Source organism: Cygnus atratus, chromosome 9, assembly GCF_013377495.2.
Source record: "Cygnus atratus isolate AKBS03 ecotype Queensland, Australia chromosome 9, CAtr_DNAZoo_HiC_assembly, whole genome shotgun sequence".
Taxonomy (NCBI): Eukaryota; Metazoa; Chordata; class Aves; order Anseriformes; family Anatidae; genus Cygnus; species Cygnus atratus.
Window position 1 is genome coordinate 16,864,858 of NC_066370.1, and position 14,819 is coordinate 16,879,676.

The following is a 14,819-nucleotide window of genomic DNA, read 5'->3' on the forward strand; positions in this document are numbered from 1 at the left end:
ATGGGGATGGAACACGGGGCGGGGGGGGGGGGGGGGGGGGGCGCATCTCTGGGGCCCCGCACGCCCCTGGCTCTGCTCTTGCCTCCAGATGCCGAGAAGACCCCGGGCTACTGGAATGAAGGGGCCAGGAGGAGGTTGGATGCGGCCCTGGCTTTGCAGCCAGCTGCTCGGCGAGCCAAAAACATCATCCTCTTCATGGGTGACGGTGAGTGCCCGGGGCTGGGGAGCCGCAGGACGTGTGTCCTCCCTTGAGTGCAACAGTTTCCCATCTGTCACCTCCTTCCCCTCGGCTGTCCCAGGGCCTGGGTGCCCAGGGCCACCACGGCCTCTCCCAGAGGCCAGCAGCTCAGAGCCGTGGGGATGGTGACACCAGGACACCGGGTGCTGTGTCCCCCGCGGGGCCAGGCTCAGCAGCACACCGAGGACAAAGCTGTCCTCAAGCTGCTGGCGAGAGGATGGGGCCGGCAGGTCACCTCCTCCCAAAATGGGTGGCCATGGCAAGCCCTGGGCATTTTCTGGGGAGGACAGGACTGTCCCCAGCCCCATCCCTTTGTCACCCATACCCACAGGCATGGGGCTGCCCACGGTGTCGGCAGCTCGGATCTACAAGGGGCAGCTGGCCGGCGGCTCGGGCGAGGAGAGCGTCTTGGCCATGGAAACCTTTCCCCACGTGGCCCTGGCCAAGGTGAGAGGGACAGCGCCGGGGGGGGCAGCCGTGCTGCCCTGGGCCCCGCTCACCCCCGCTCGTCTGCAGACCTACACCATCGACCGGCAGGTGCCCGACAGCGCCGGCACGGGCACTGCCTACCTCTGTGGGGTGAAGACCAATGCTAAGACGCTGGGGCTGAGCGGGGCGGCCGCCTACGGCAAATGCCGCACCACCTTCGGCAACGAGGTGGACTCCATCCTGCACCGGGCCAGGCTGGCGGGTACGGGGGGACGGGGCAACTCCATCTCAGAGCCCAGCACGGCACGGATAGGAATCCCGTTAAACCCTGTCCCATGCTGCAGGCAAGTCCGTAGGCATTGTGACGACCACGCGGGTGCAGCACGCGTCCCCCGGGGCAGCCTATGCGCACTCGGTCAGCCGGAGCTGGTACGCCGACGCCGACATGCCCAAGGAGGCGTTGCGGGACGGCTGCAAGGACATTGCCTACCAGCTGGTGCACAACACGGACATCAACGTGAGAGACAGCGGGAGGGGGCTGCACCCCTCGGTGCTCTGCCCCCTGTGCCATTGGCAGCTCCCCGCTCCCCGCAGGTGATCTTGGGCGGCGGGCGAGCGTATATGACGCCCAGACGGACCCCGGACCCTGAATACCCAGAGGACCCGGCTCAGAACGGCACCAGGAGGGATGGGCGCGACTTGGTGGCCGAGTGGCTCAGCACCAAGCAGGTACCGCGGAGGGGACGCGGCGCCATTGCCATCGTCCGGGCACGGAGCACATGCCATCGCCATCGGCTCTCTTGTCGCTGGCAGGGCGCCCGCTACGTCTGGGACAAGAAGGGCCTGGATGCGGTCGATGAGGACTCCGTGAGCCACCTCATGGGTAAGAGCATCGCTGCCTTCGCCACTGGCAATGCCACCCTGCCCTGGGGCTGCTGGCGTGGGCATGAAGCAGCCTCCGGCCCTGCTCCCCGCCCCCCAGGTCTCTTCGAGCCCAAGGACATGAAGTTCGAGCTGAACCGCAATGCCTCCACGGACCCGTCCATCGTGGAGATGACGGACAAAGCCATTCGCATCCTGCGCAGGAACCCCAACGGCTTCTTCCTCTTCGTGGAAGATGAGTCCGGGCACCCTGGGTGGGGGGCAGGAGGGGGTCCCGGCAGCGGGTGAGCGCTCCAGGGGACTGGGACAGGGGGTGGTGGTGAGGCGGTGACGGCCCCGTTCCCCGTGCAGGTGGCAGGATCGACCACGGCCACCACAGCGGCCGGGCCAAGCAGGCGCTGATGGAGGCCGTCATGCTGGACCGGGCGGTGGCGCGGGCGGGGGAGCTGACGGCGCCCTCCGACACCCTGACCGTGGTGACAGCCGATCACTCCCACGTCTTCAGCTTCGGGGGCAACACCCTGCGCGGCTCCTCCATCTTCGGTGGGACCCGGGGAGGAGCGCTGGGCATCCCTGCTCCCACCCCCTGCCATGCCCCCACCGGTGGCTGTGCCAGGGAGTGACAGTGCCCTTCCCTGCTCCCCGTGCCAGGGCTGGCCCCCAAGAAGGCCAAGGACAAGCGAGCCTACACCAGCATCCTCTACGGCAATGGGCCAGGATACAGCGTCCGTGACGGGGGCCGCCCAGCCGCCAGCCTCCCTGCTGTGGGTAGGAGCCTGGTGGGGGATAAAGGACAGAGTGGGGGGACAATGTCCTATGGGCACCGGTGCCACCACGTGGCTCGGGTGTCCCTGGGGTGATGGCAGCTTCCCCCAGCCCCAATTTTCCTGCTCCCCCCCAACAGAGGACAAGGACTACAGGCAGCAGGCGGCCGTGCCCCTCGACTTGGAGACCCACAGCGGGGAGGACGTGGTGGTGCTGGCCCAGGGCCCCATGGCCCACCTCTTCCACGGGGTGCAGGAGCAGCACTACATTGCCCATGCCATGGCCTACGCCGCCTGTCTTGAGCCCTACGCAGGCGAGCCCCAGTGCAGGGCACCCCGCAGGGCCTCCCGCGGTACCCAGGGCTCCCCCCAGCCCCTGCTCACCCTCCTGGCCCTCTGCGTGGCTGCCCACATGGTGGGGGGCTGAGAGGACCCCCCCCCCCCCCCCCCCCCCACCAAGCCCTGCTTCAACCCAGGGTGCCCAGTCCCTGCTGTGGCTGGGCTCGAGGGATGCAATAAAACAGAGGATGTTTGTCTTCATCTGCCTTGTGAGGGTTTGCAGCTGTGGCTGCCTCCTAAGGAGCTGCCCTGTGCCTCAGTTTCCCCAGGTTGTGGCCCTTCACTCCCACTGGGACTGGCACTGGGGTGAAGGAGAGGGTGAGGGGCTGCCATGTCCCCCTAGGGATGAAGCAGGGCGTTTGCACAGCTTTGAGCTGCTGAGGCACAGCCTGGCACGAGGGCTGGTCCTGTCTCAGCAAGGGCTGCGCAGGGCATTTCAGTCCCCATCCGTGCATTTATTACTCTGGGAAGTGCTGGCCAGAAACGGAGCTGCCAGGAGCACCGCGAGTCCCTCTGGTTGCACTCCGTGTCCCCCCACCCCAGCAATAAGGTGGGGTGACAATGAGGTGCCAGTGGCCCATCCCCACGGCCTTTGTGCCAACCATCTGGCAGGATGACAGTTTATCTGAGAAATGCTGAGCCCCACAAAGATTGATCCTGGTTCAAAGTCCCCCCTGAGGTCTACAAGAAAGGCAGGCTCTGCCAGCGGGGGTTGCAGGTGCCCGGATCCCACCATGCAGCTCCTGGCACCCCTCGCCCTCTGCCTGGGCCTCTGGACAGGCCTTGGCGCTGCTGTCATCCCAGGTAGGGATGGGGACGGGGACATGGACAAGGACAGGGACAGGCAGCTGGCTGGCTGCAGCGGGCGTCCTGGGATGTGTGGTGCCAGCCTGGCTGCCCCAGGGCAGGCCAAAGTGCAGGGCTTGTGGAGGGGAGCTGGGAGGGTTAGCGGGGGTTGTCTCTGATTTATGGGGGAACTTGAGCTAGTTTTCCCCTGTGGGGCTAGGGTCCTGCTGGTCTTTGGGCCGAGGAGGGACTGTGTGAGGTGCTTGTAGCCCCTTTACCCCTGTGCATTTGTCCCCATCCCACTTGGCAGCCAGTTCTTCCCATTGCATCCCTTTTTGTTGCCACCCCGCTGCCTTCCTGGGTGGGTGCAGGCTGCATGGGCTCCCCCCACCTTTACCAGCACCCTGACCCATGGGTTTCATGCACCTTCTCCTCTGTGGGGAGTCTTCCCACGGGCGGGAGCCCAACAGAGACCCCAGCATGGGGATGCCCAGGACTGAGTGTGCTGGCACTGACGGGTGCTGCCCCCTCCCAGCTGAGGAGGAGGACCCATCCTTCTGGAACAAGCAGGCAGCCGCAGCCATCGAGGCCAGCTTCAAGATCCAGCCCAGGACAAGCGAAGCCAAAAACCTCATCATCTTCCTTGGGGATGGTGAGTCCCACTGGCACCTCCGGCGGGCAGGCTGCCACCACAGCCGGCGCACCGCGGAGCGGGGAGCAGGCGGGCGCCTGGTCTGGAGGCTGACCAGAACCCTCGCTGCTCACCCAGGTTTTGGGATCCCCAGCATCACAGCCACCCGGATCCTAAATGGGCAGTTGCAGGGGAAGCTGGGTCCTGAGACCCCCCTTGCCCTGGATTCTTTCCCCTACACGGCTCTCTCCAAGGTAAGTCCCCCAGGTGCGGAGCATGGGGCCACGGTGATGTCCACGGGGCTGCTGGCACAGCAGCACCCAGGGGTGCAGGAGCACAGCACGGGGTGCCAGCGAGCTCTGCATGTCCTTTGCAGACGTACAGCGTGGACCGGCAGGTCCCCGACAGTGCAGCCACGGCCACAGCCTACCTGTGCGGGGTGAAGAGCAACTACAATACGTTGGGGTTGAGCGCTGCTGCCCGCTACGCCCAGTGCAATACCACGAACGGCAACGAAGTGATCTCGGTGCTGGAGCGAGCCCGCAAAGCTGGTAGCGTGGGGCACAGGGCGGTGGGGAGAAGGGACGTCACACCGAGGGCTTCCCAATGGTGCGGGGCTCCATGGTGGGGTCTGGTGGGACAGGGAAGTCGGTGGGCATCGTGACGACCACGCGGGTGCAGCACGCGTCGCCCTCGGGGACCTACGCGCATGTGGTGGACCGCAACTGGTACGCGGATGCCAGCATGCCCCGGGAGGCCATCGATCAGGGCTGCAAGGACATCGCCTGGCAGCTGGTGCACAACGTGGACATCAACGTGAGTGCCCACCCGTGGGGGGAAGCAGGCGAAGATCCCCCCCCGGACATCACTATGAACACTGTGCCTATCTCGTCTCCCCCCAGGTGATTCTGGGGGGTGGTCGGAAATACATGACCCCTGCGGGGACGCCGGACCCCGAGTATCCCAATGATGAAACTGAAAGAGGGATGCGCAATGATGCGCTGAACCTCATCGACATATGGCTGCAAGAACGGCAGGTGGGTGACATGGAGGGGGACAGTCCTCCGCTCACCGCTGCCCCAGGCATGGGGCCAGGCATCACTGATCCCTCTGGGATTCACCCGCAGGGCGCCCGCTATGTCTGGAACAGGACAGAGCTGCTGAATGCCTCTGCAGACCCCAACGTGAATTATCTGATGGGTAACAAATGTCCCCTGCGCCAGGACGTGGCAGCCACTGGGACACTTTAAGGTGCCGAGGCTGTTCCAACCATGTCCCCTCTGCCAGGTCTCTTCGAGCCCATGGACATGAAGTATGAGCCGGTGCGCAACAAAACCCTGGACCCATCACTCACGGAGATGACAGAGGCAGCGATCACCATCCTGAGCAGGAACCCCAAGGGTTTCTACCTCTTCGTGGAAGGTAAGTCGGGGCTGGGGTCCCCAGGTGGGTGGCAGGGCCCACCTCATGGGGTGCTGTGGGGCTGTGGTGGTTCCTGATCCCCCACGGGCACCCATCTGCAGGCGGCAGGATCGACCACGGGCACCACGAAGGCATGGCCAAGAAGGCGCTGATGGAAGCGGTGGAGTTTGACAACGCCATCAGCCGGGCGGGTAACCTGACGGACGAGGCGGACACCCTCACCGTGGTCACCGCTGACCACTCGCACGTCTTCTCCTTCGGTGGCTACACCCTGCGTGGCACTTCCATCTTCGGTAGGGCACCGAGAGCAGGGATAGCCCCGCGCCGGGTGCTGTCTGCTCCGGGGTGGTGATGTGGGGGTTTCAGGGCTGAAAACCTGCTCCCCATTTTCCTCTCCCCAGGCCTGGCCCCCCTAAAAGCCACCGACTTGAAGAGCTACACATCCATCCTCTATGGGAACGGGCCGGGCTATGTGGGCGGCAACCGGACTGATGTGAATGAGAACATTACTGGTGAGTGCTCAGGGCCGTGGTGGGGTGGTGGGGTGGGGATGGGGCCCACCGCCCGGCTCACCCCCTTCTCCATCCCCCAGAGAGTTATGACTACATGCAGCAGTCCGCTGTGCCCCTCGCCTCGGAATCCCACGGGGGCGAGGATGTGGCCATCCTGGCCAAGGGCCCCATGGCCTACCTCTTCCGCGGGGTGCAGGAGCAGACCTACATTGCCCACGTCATGGCCTATGCCGCCTGCCTCGAGCCCTACACCGACTGCCGCCAGCGCAATGCCGCGCCCCCAGCCCACGCCACCCCCCTGGCCCTGCTCCTTCCCGCCCTGTTCCTGCCCCTCTTCTACTGACCCCATGGCCCTGCGGTGCCCGCGGACTCTGCTGGACCCACAGCCTCTCATCCCTGTGCCCCAGTGGACGGCAGAGGCTCTTTGGAGCATGCCCCGTTGGTATGCGGTGGCCACAGGGCACCAAATCCCCGTGCTTGATGTTGAATAAAGGCAGGAGCTGGTAGGAGACGTGGCAACAAATCGTGCAGGTGTCTGCGCCATGCGGGTGCTGCGAGGATGGGGAGGATGCTCCTGCCCCCTGCGTCTCCCCACCATGGTTGGAGTTGGACTCAATGATCCTTGTGGGTCCCTTCCAACTCAGGATATTCTATAATTCTATGATCCCGTGGTGCCGTGGTCAGTGCCCGCTGCCACCTCTCCCCACACCATCCCCATCCATGGCCCCGTGCACCCCTGGCATATCCAGTGCTTTATTGACCAGAAACAGCAGCGAAAAATACAGCGCGTGTCCATGTCCCCGCGCCCCTGGGCAGGCTGGCATCGCCCCAGCCCACCCCGGTGGTGGGGCTGATGGGGACGGGACGGGGCTGGCACAGGGACGAGCACCGGGTGGGGGGCTTTTGGCACCAGGCAGCCCTGCAGCACCTCTGGGGCACCCTCCCTGCCCTGAGCAGCTGGATGTGGGGAAGGGTTTGGGGAGGTGGATGAGAGGGTCCTGTGGGTGGGGCGCTCATACCCCACCCCCAGGTGTCTCCTCTGCCTTGGCACCCCCTACAACAGGTGCCTATTTTGGGGGGTGCCCCTGGTGCCTGGAGGGGGGGCAGGCAGAGGGTGGCACCCGGGCAGGGATAGGGACCAGGAGGGTGCCAGCCCACAGGGACAGCAGCCTCACCACACCGAGCACTTGTGCGCCGGGTTCATGGGAGAGTTCTTGGGGCAGTGGAAAACACGGCCAAACTCCTCGAACTGCGAAACGCTGCCCAGGACCCTGCCGGGGCCGTGGGGGGACTCAGCTCAGAGCTGGGGACCCCCATGATGGGGCTGCCTGCTGAGGACCCTGCCCCTCACCCCAGCATCCCCAGCCCTGCCCGCCCCAGCTGGCAGCCACGAGGAGGGCTGGCGCCCGCCGTGCCCCCATTTCGGGGCCGGTACCTGTAGTGCTCCGGGGCGTGCTTGTCCGTTAGCACCTGCAGGTAGATGGACTGGGATCGCCGCTTGATGCACCAGTTCTGGGGGGAGGAAGGTCCCGCGGGTGAGAGCGGGGGGGACCCTGGGTCCTGGCACCTGCTGGGACCCCCAGGGCCCTTGGCACCCACTGGGGTGGCCCTTCTGGCTGCTGGGGGTGAGGGCAGGGGTGCCCTCGTTGTGTTTGTTGTTGTAGGGTCTCCCAGAAGCCTACATATGAGGTATGGATGGGCTGGGAAAGCTTAGGGGCATGTTCGTTATTGAACGGGTACTCTTGTTATTGTAGGGTCTTCTGAGGCTGTGGGCTGCCTGATTGTGGGGTCCCCCCCCCAAACCTCACATCCATTTGTTATCGGGGGGGGGGGGGGGGGGGGGGAGCTCCAGAGGAAATGGGGGGCACATGGCTGTTACTGTAGGATTCCCAAGAGCACAGGGACTGCTTGGTGTGGTCCTGCGGGGCTGAGCCCTGCACCAGGGGCACCCATGGAGCCCAGGACCCAGGCTGGGGCCCGCTGTTGGCCGTGGGCACCGGCTCACCTGGGCGAAGGCGATGAAGAAGAGCTGGTCATGGGTGTACTTCAGGTGGTGCAGGGGGTGCTCGGGGCCATGCTCCCGCACCCACTTCTGGTAGGCCTGGAGGACAGGGGGTGCCCACAGTATGGCTGGGGGGGGGGGGGGGCCGACAAAAAAGCCCCGTGTCCCCCAGCAGGCAGGGCCACCCTCAGTATTGGTGGCATCCGCAGCAGCCCCGTGGCCCTGCGGGGGCTGTGACACCCCAGGGTGGGGGACACTCACGTAGTAGGCGAGCTTGAGCCCCCCCATGTCAGCGATGTTCTCCCCCAGCGTGTGTTTGCCGTTCACCTGCCGAAAGAGGAGCAGCACGGGGTAAGCAGCGATGCCCCCCTGTCCCCACAGGGGCACCAAGGCTGCTGTGCCTCAGTTTCCCCCATCTGGGGCCCCGAGGGTGTTCCCAGACGCGGTGTGAGGAGTTTCTGGGCTTCTGTCACTGGGGGGGGGGGAATCTCACCCGCTGGTTGTAGACGGTGAAGTTGTCGTAGAGGTTGACGATGCACTGCGCCTTCTTCAGGAACTTGCTGTAGGACGTCTCCGTCCACCAGTGCACCAGGTTCCCGTGCCGGTCATACTGCCCCCCTGCAGGCAGCACCACCCATCATACCGGGGGACCTGAGTGTCCCCAGGACCCCCCCCCATCCTCCCCAGCAGGGTGGAGGTCACTCACCCCAGTCATCGTAGCCATGGGTCAGCTCGTGCCCGATGATTGTGCCGATCCCACCGTAGTTCAGAGACCTGGGGGGGGGGGGGGGGGGGGGGGAGGAACAAAGGTGTGGGGGGGACACAGTGCTGGCAGGGGTGACGGTCACCCCGGGACCTGTCCCCTTCTCCAAACCCAGCCCTGTCCCCCCAGCAGCCCCACACTCACTGCGGGAACTCGGGATCGTAGAGGGTCGGCTGCAGGATACCAGCGGGAAACACTGGGGACACAGGAAAGCATTGCAGGGAGGGGACAACCCGGCCCCCACCCCACCCCCTCAGCATCCCCTGGCACCAAGGGACCCCACATCGTGCCCCCTAAATCCTTCCCCCCTCAGGCAATGCCTCACCCATCTGGTTCTTGTTGGGCAGGTAGTAGGCATTGAGCGCCTGGGGGGGCAGCAGCCACCTGCAAGGAGAGATGGAAATGCTGGGGACATGGAGGGACAGGGAAATGCCACCCCCTCACACAGCCAGGGGCACCCCAATGTCCCCGTCCCCCCCCCCAGGTGAAGCAATACCCACGCGGACTTGTCCACCTCCTGCCGGATCTTCTTCACTGAGAGCCTGATGCTGAAGGCGATGCTGTTGAGTATGTTCTTGAAGTAGGTCTTCTCGTCCACCTCAAACTGGGGGGCACACAGCCATGTCGGGGGGGACACCAGCCCCAGACTCCAGCCCCCTGAGTCTGGGGAGCAGTGCTGGGGCATCCTCCCACCCCCATGAGGCATGGAGACAGAGGATATGGGGTTGTGGCCAGGGGCTGGATGTGGCCGCTCACCCTGGGGTGAGGGGCCCGCAGGGGCCACCGCGTCCCCGTCACCTCTTTGGGGACCCCAGACCATCAGGGGTAGGGGCACCCCCAGCCCTTGCTGAGGATGGGGGAAATATGGGGATGGGACAGCGTGGTCGTGCCAGTGCAAGTGGTGGGTTTGTGTCCTGGGTCCCTTTTGGGGTGGTGTGTCCCCACTGTGGTCTACCTGGAGCCCTAATGAGGCATAGGGCCCATCTCCCCCTCACCACATGGCCCCGGCTCCCCCCCTTGCCTCATACTCCTTGTCAATGGCCTCTGGTTTCAGCAGGAAGTCGGGGTACCCGATCATCACCATCATGTACTGGAGCTGGGGGCAGAGCAGGCAGTGGGGTCAGGGCCCCTGTGCCCCGTTCTCCCATGGGGACAAGGCCCGGGGCGCACGCTGGGGGCTGCCACCTTGGCCCTGGCCGCTCTCCGTGTCTCCTCATCCATCCAATCCAGCTCATCCAGGCGCTGGTCCAGGATGTATTTGATGTCCTCCACCAGCTGCTGCACCTATGGCGGGGCACCGCTGATGCTACCACCGCATCCTGGCCACCCTCCAGCCCTCAGGGCTGCAGGTGGGCACCCTGGCAAGGGGACGGGAGGGCGCCTACCTTGGCCTTGCTGGCAGAGGAGAAGTACTCCTCGACGAAGAGGGCGCCCAGGGCCATGCCGAAGTGCTTGTTGGCCTGGCTCAGGCAGACCTTGCCCGGCTCCAGCTGCTTCTCATTGCCCTCCATCTCCTTGGAGAGCTCGTGGATGGCATCGCGGAACGGGGTGGAGAGGTGCTCGCTCAGCACCACCACGATGCGCCACAGCATGTAGTTGTGGAGGATCCTGGCGAGGCGGGGCAGGATCAGGCCCTTCCTGGGCACCTCCTGGCTCATGCCAGGCTTGGGGTGGCCATGTCCCGTGGGGCCCAGGGATGGATGGGGTGGTGGCACCGTGCACGTCCCCGCGGCAGGCACAGTGATGGGTCTGGTGATCTCCAGCTTGGGGACCTGGGGGCTTGGTGGGAACCGTGGTGGTGCCTTCCTCCAGGAGCTTCCCCAGGGCTCACCATGCCCTGCCTGGCCTCGTGGGGCGTTTTGGGGGTCCTTCCACTGCTCCCCCCCTGTACTCACCCCATTGCCACCCCCTTCCAAGGCTGGGCACGGAGGTGCCAGCCCCCCTCACCTGCTGGGCGTCACGCGGATGAGGTCGGACACCTTGTGCATGTAGTCGGTGGCCAGCAGCACCACCTCCTCGTCCTCCGAGAAGTTGTCGTGGAAGATGCGGTCCAGCAAGCGCTTCCACTTGAGCTGGCAGGGTGGGCACGTCACCCCCGTGTCACTGGGCTTTCAGCCTCCCCCCTCCCCTTCCCATGGGGTCACGCCTGGTCCTGGTGCTGCCCCCAGCACCCAGGGCAGTACAGGACAGAGTCGTCACCATCCAGAGCACATTTATCCAGGAGGCAGTGGGGGATGTTTCTAGGGACATGGGCATGGCACCATGGTGTTGTGCTTCTTATACGGGATGCAGGACAGCCCTGGGGACACGGGACAGGGACAAGCACGGGGTGCAGGGCAGGGGGGAGATGGGGGTGGCAGGGGGTGGGCAGGGGGACGCACCGTGGGGGTGATGCGCTGCAGCTCGCCCAGGGTCACTTTGTGGTACATGGTGCTGACATCCCTCCGCACGTCGTCATACTCGGACACCGTGATCTGCATGGGGTGGGCATGGCTGTCACCTCCCCGCTGTCACCTCCCTGCTGTCCTCCCAGGGGTGGCACGGGGATGGGCACAGCACCGGGGCAAGAGGGGCTGCTGGCCCACATCCTCTGTGGGGCTTGGGCATGAGGACCCCAAGGAGCTGCAGTACTAAGGACTGGGCATAGAGGTCCCCCAAGCCTGGGATTGGGGTTCCCCAAGATTTGGGCATGGTGTCCTCAAGGACCTGGAGTGGGTTCCCAAGGATGGGGAATGGGGGTCCCCAAGTGGTTGTCCCATGGGTGTCCCAAAGATGATGAGGTGGGGGGGGGTCCCTGGGGACCTGCCATTTGGGGTCCTTAACGGTTTGGGATCATGAAGGTCCCCAGGTGCTGGGATTGGAGGTTCCCAAGGGATAGGGTCCCCCAGAGCTAGGCAGGGACACCCCAAATCCCAGGACAGGCACCCCCCTCACGTTGGCGAGGTGCTGCTCCAGCTGGAGGATCTCCTGCGCCTTCTGCTCCACGTGCTCGGCCCCCAGGAGGGTGAGCAGCCGCTCCATGAAGACCCGGTATGCGGCCAGGATCTGTGCCAAGCGACAGGTCCGTGAGTGCCACCTGTGCTGTCCCCCTGCCCCCGAGCCCCCCAAAATCCTCACCTTCTCACTCTCCTCATCCTGCCCCAGGTAGAGGGTCCGCTCAGGCAGCGTCAGCCCATCCTGGTCAATCTGGGGGGAGATGGGGGCAAAGGGTGAGCAGAGGGTGGGGAGAGGGGCACCCCCAGCCCTGTCCTGGCTATACACCCCCACACCCACCCCATAGCCGGTCCCACTCCTGTGTGCAGGATGCTCCACGGGAAGCACAGGGATGAGCAGTGCTGCACAGACATCCCCACTGACCCACACGCACGTGCACCCATCTGCACCTTTTCTGCCCTGTGTCACACCCCACCAGCACCCCATTCATGCACACACACACCCCCCCCACAGCCCTTCTCTCGCACACCCCTCGGTGGTGCACGCACACACTCGCTTTTCACCAAACGCACTGTACCCCCCCGCCAAACACCCTTCAACCTCGTCTCACAGCACGCACACGCACAACCTGTCACACACACTATGCACACCTGTCACACACCTGTCACACCCGTCCACATGCGAGGCGTTGGAGCCGCCTTGCTCCCCTCCACCCCAAACCTTGCCGTGGCACCCCACCCTTGGCACACCCGCGCCTTCCCCATCACACCCGTCGGAGCCAAAGCCTTTCTCCGTGACACACGCTCCCTCTAGTGTACACACGCACACCCCTCCGGCACAGGCGACCTCCTGCTCTGTCCCCTGGCTCGCACGCTCACACTTACACACTCACACGCACAACCCTTGGTGCCGGCCCCACCAGCTCATGGGGACCCAGGAGGCTTCATGCCCCCCCCAGTGTGCCCAACACCTTGTCCCCACCGTGCCACCGCCACCCTCACCATGTCCCTGCCGTGCCCACCCCGTGTCCCCTCTGTGCCCACCACCGTGCCATCACCGTGCCCACCGCTGTGCCATTACCATGCCCGCTTGGTGCCCCCCCCCAGTGTCCCCATCAGTGCCACTGCTGTGCCCCCGCTGTGCCCACCCAGGGTGCTCAAGGCTTGGCCACCCAGAAGCAGCCCCCCCATGCCCTGATGGCACCACAGGGCAAGGGACATGGGTGACAGGAGTGGGGATGGCTGACAAAGCCATGGACACCCAGTGCAGAGCCAGAACTGCCCCATCCTGTGCAGACAGCAGCCAGGACACCGGGGTGAGGGGCTCAGCTGATGGCACAGGGGGGACCCCACCTCGTCCCCTCCCACATCCTTCCCACCCCAAAGGTGCTACCCCGGCCCCAGGGTGCTGGCTGGGGGACGTCCCACGGGGAGGAGGGGGGTGGCAGGGTGCCCTCACCCGAATGACATAGCGGGAGGTGTTCCTGTCGTCCAGGCTGACGGTGAGCGAGAAGAGCACGGCGGCGCTGTAGACCCCCTGCGTCTTGTAGAGCAGCTCGTTGAGGTCCCCACGGCCCGGCGAGGCGTCCCAGCCGCCGCACTCCCCGATCACCTCCAGCATGGGCCGCGGGCCCAGCCGGTCGATCTGAGCTCGGTCCAGGCAGGAGCGGAAAAACTCCTTCACCTTCCTCTCAGCTGAGGCGGGGGCTCGCCGGCGCACGGGGCGGCTCAGCAGCGCCTGCAGCTTGGCCTCGTTCTGCTCAGCGATGGCCCCGATGGTGCCATACACCAGCTTGTCCTCGGGGATGCCGTGCCGCCGGAGCCACCCGCCACAGGCGAAGGAGTAGAAATCCTGGCAGGGGTCGATGGTGGCGTCCATGTTGGCGCTGAGGAAGCGGGACGCCCGCAGGAAGGCCTTCTTCTCCTGGCAGCCCTCCAGGCAGTAGCTGTCCCCTTCGGCCGCCAGGTATTTGAGGACCAACATGCACGTCAGGATGACGCAGAGCCCGGCGGCGAACACCAGCCCCGAGAGCAGGCAGATCTCCCGGCGGCTCCAGCGCGGCAGCCCCCCGCCGCGTTTCTTGGCCCCGGCGCCCAGCTGGAGGGCGAAGCCGTTGGGCAGCGTGCCGCTCTGGTACCGGCTCACGTACTTCACCTCCTGGAACTCGTCGTAGTGGGCCGTCAACGAGTAGGTCTTCTCCATGGCTGGGGCTGCCCGCAGGCACCGGGGGGGCTCAGGGAAAGCGCGGGGCAGGTGCCGGTGCTCCCCGGTTCATCCTGGAGGTGGTGGAGGTGCCCAGAGTCAGGCTGCTCCTGGAAAAGGCAGAGGAGGTGGTTGAGGGGTGTTTGGGGAGGAGCAAGGGGATTGCTTCTTGCCGTCATCATTGCCCACGTCGCTGTCCCTGCCTGTGCGCCCCGCTGGTGGCACTGGTGGTGCTGGTGCTGGGAGCTTGGTGGCAGCCCTACCCCATGGCTGTCCCTTGGTCCCCCCACCTGGGGATGGGGCAGGTCCCACCTGCACAGTCCCACCCAGCCCCTGGCAATGCTCCATCTCCCCAACGTGGGCACGGCACCCACTCTGAGTGGGTGCCTGGGGTGGTCCGGGGAGCACCACACCGCACCTGATGGGCTGAGGGGGGCATGGGACTCCCAGCCTCTCCAGGAGGGGTGAGCAGCGTGGGTAAGAGGGTCCCTGGGGATTTTTGGGGGGAGAAGGCGTTGCACAGGGTTGGTTTGGGCTGTTGCACACTGGGTTGTGCTGTCACGCCCTGCGCCGTGTTGCGCCGTGCCGCGTTGCACTGGGTTGGGGTGGGTCGCGGCGTGCCGTGTTGCATTGCGTTGCGTCCAAGCGTGTTGCAGCGCGGTGTGCACACACAAAGTTCACTCCAGTCTGGGGGGGGTCTGGCCCCTATGGACACCTCACAGCACCCCCCTACCCCAATCCCCCTCCCCAGCACCTCTCTGCTAGCCGGTGCCCAGCGGTCGCTGTTCTGGGGAGGGGGGCTCTGTCCATGAGAAGAGGGTGGAGGCATTGGGGGGGGGGGGAGGGGGGGCTTCAAAAGGAGCCCCCCCACTCCTTGCTCAGCGCAGATCAGCACACAGATTTGCAGGTGTGGGG

The 14,819-nt window shown here is 65.4% G+C and overlaps 3 protein-coding genes across 4 annotated transcripts; 2 read left to right on the top strand and 1 right to left on the bottom strand.

Moving 5' to 3' along the window:
- LOC118247186 (intestinal-type alkaline phosphatase-like) lies at window positions 1-2,740 on the top strand. The gene is made up of 10 exons (XM_035544960.1): window positions 1-205; window positions 570-685; window positions 755-929; window positions 1,012-1,184; window positions 1,262-1,396; window positions 1,481-1,550; window positions 1,650-1,782; window positions 1,899-2,092; window positions 2,201-2,317; window positions 2,454-2,740. The coding sequence occupies exons 1-10, from the start codon at window positions 1-3 to the stop codon at window positions 2,738-2,740; spliced, it is 1,605 nt and encodes a 534-aa protein (XP_035400853.1).
- Window positions 2,741-3,386: 646 nt separating this feature from the next.
- On the top strand, window positions 3,387-6,346 carry LOC118247118 (intestinal-type alkaline phosphatase-like). Its single transcript, XM_035544859.1, has 11 exons — window positions 3,387-3,456; window positions 3,974-4,090; window positions 4,208-4,323; window positions 4,446-4,620; window positions 4,713-4,885; window positions 4,972-5,106; window positions 5,197-5,269; window positions 5,357-5,491; window positions 5,593-5,784; window positions 5,893-6,007; window positions 6,088-6,346. Exons 1-11 carry the CDS (start codon window positions 3,387-3,389, stop codon window positions 6,344-6,346), a joined length of 1,560 nt encoding a protein of 519 aa, XP_035400752.1.
- Window positions 6,347-7,174: 828 nt separating this feature from the next.
- Window positions 7,175-13,904, bottom strand: ECEL1 (endothelin converting enzyme like 1). Of its 2 annotated transcripts, none has more exons than XM_035544861.1 (17): window positions 13,161-13,904; window positions 11,886-11,954; window positions 11,703-11,813; window positions 11,150-11,242; window positions 10,716-10,840; window positions 10,154-10,376; window positions 9,954-10,052; window positions 9,790-9,864; window positions 9,275-9,372; window positions 9,094-9,152; window positions 8,913-8,964; window positions 8,712-8,779; window positions 8,499-8,623; window positions 8,267-8,332; window positions 8,009-8,104; window positions 7,439-7,515; window positions 7,175-7,274 (listed from the first exon to the last, which is right to left on the bottom strand). In XM_035544861.1, exons 1-17 carry the CDS (start codon window positions 13,902-13,904, stop codon window positions 7,175-7,177), a joined length of 2,280 nt encoding a protein of 759 aa, XP_035400754.1. The 2 variants fall into 2 exon arrangements, with proteins under 2 accessions (XP_035400754.1, XP_035400753.1); XM_035544860.1 differs by having other exon boundaries at window positions 9,269-9,372.
- Between the last annotated feature and the right edge of the window lie 915 nt (window positions 13,905-14,819).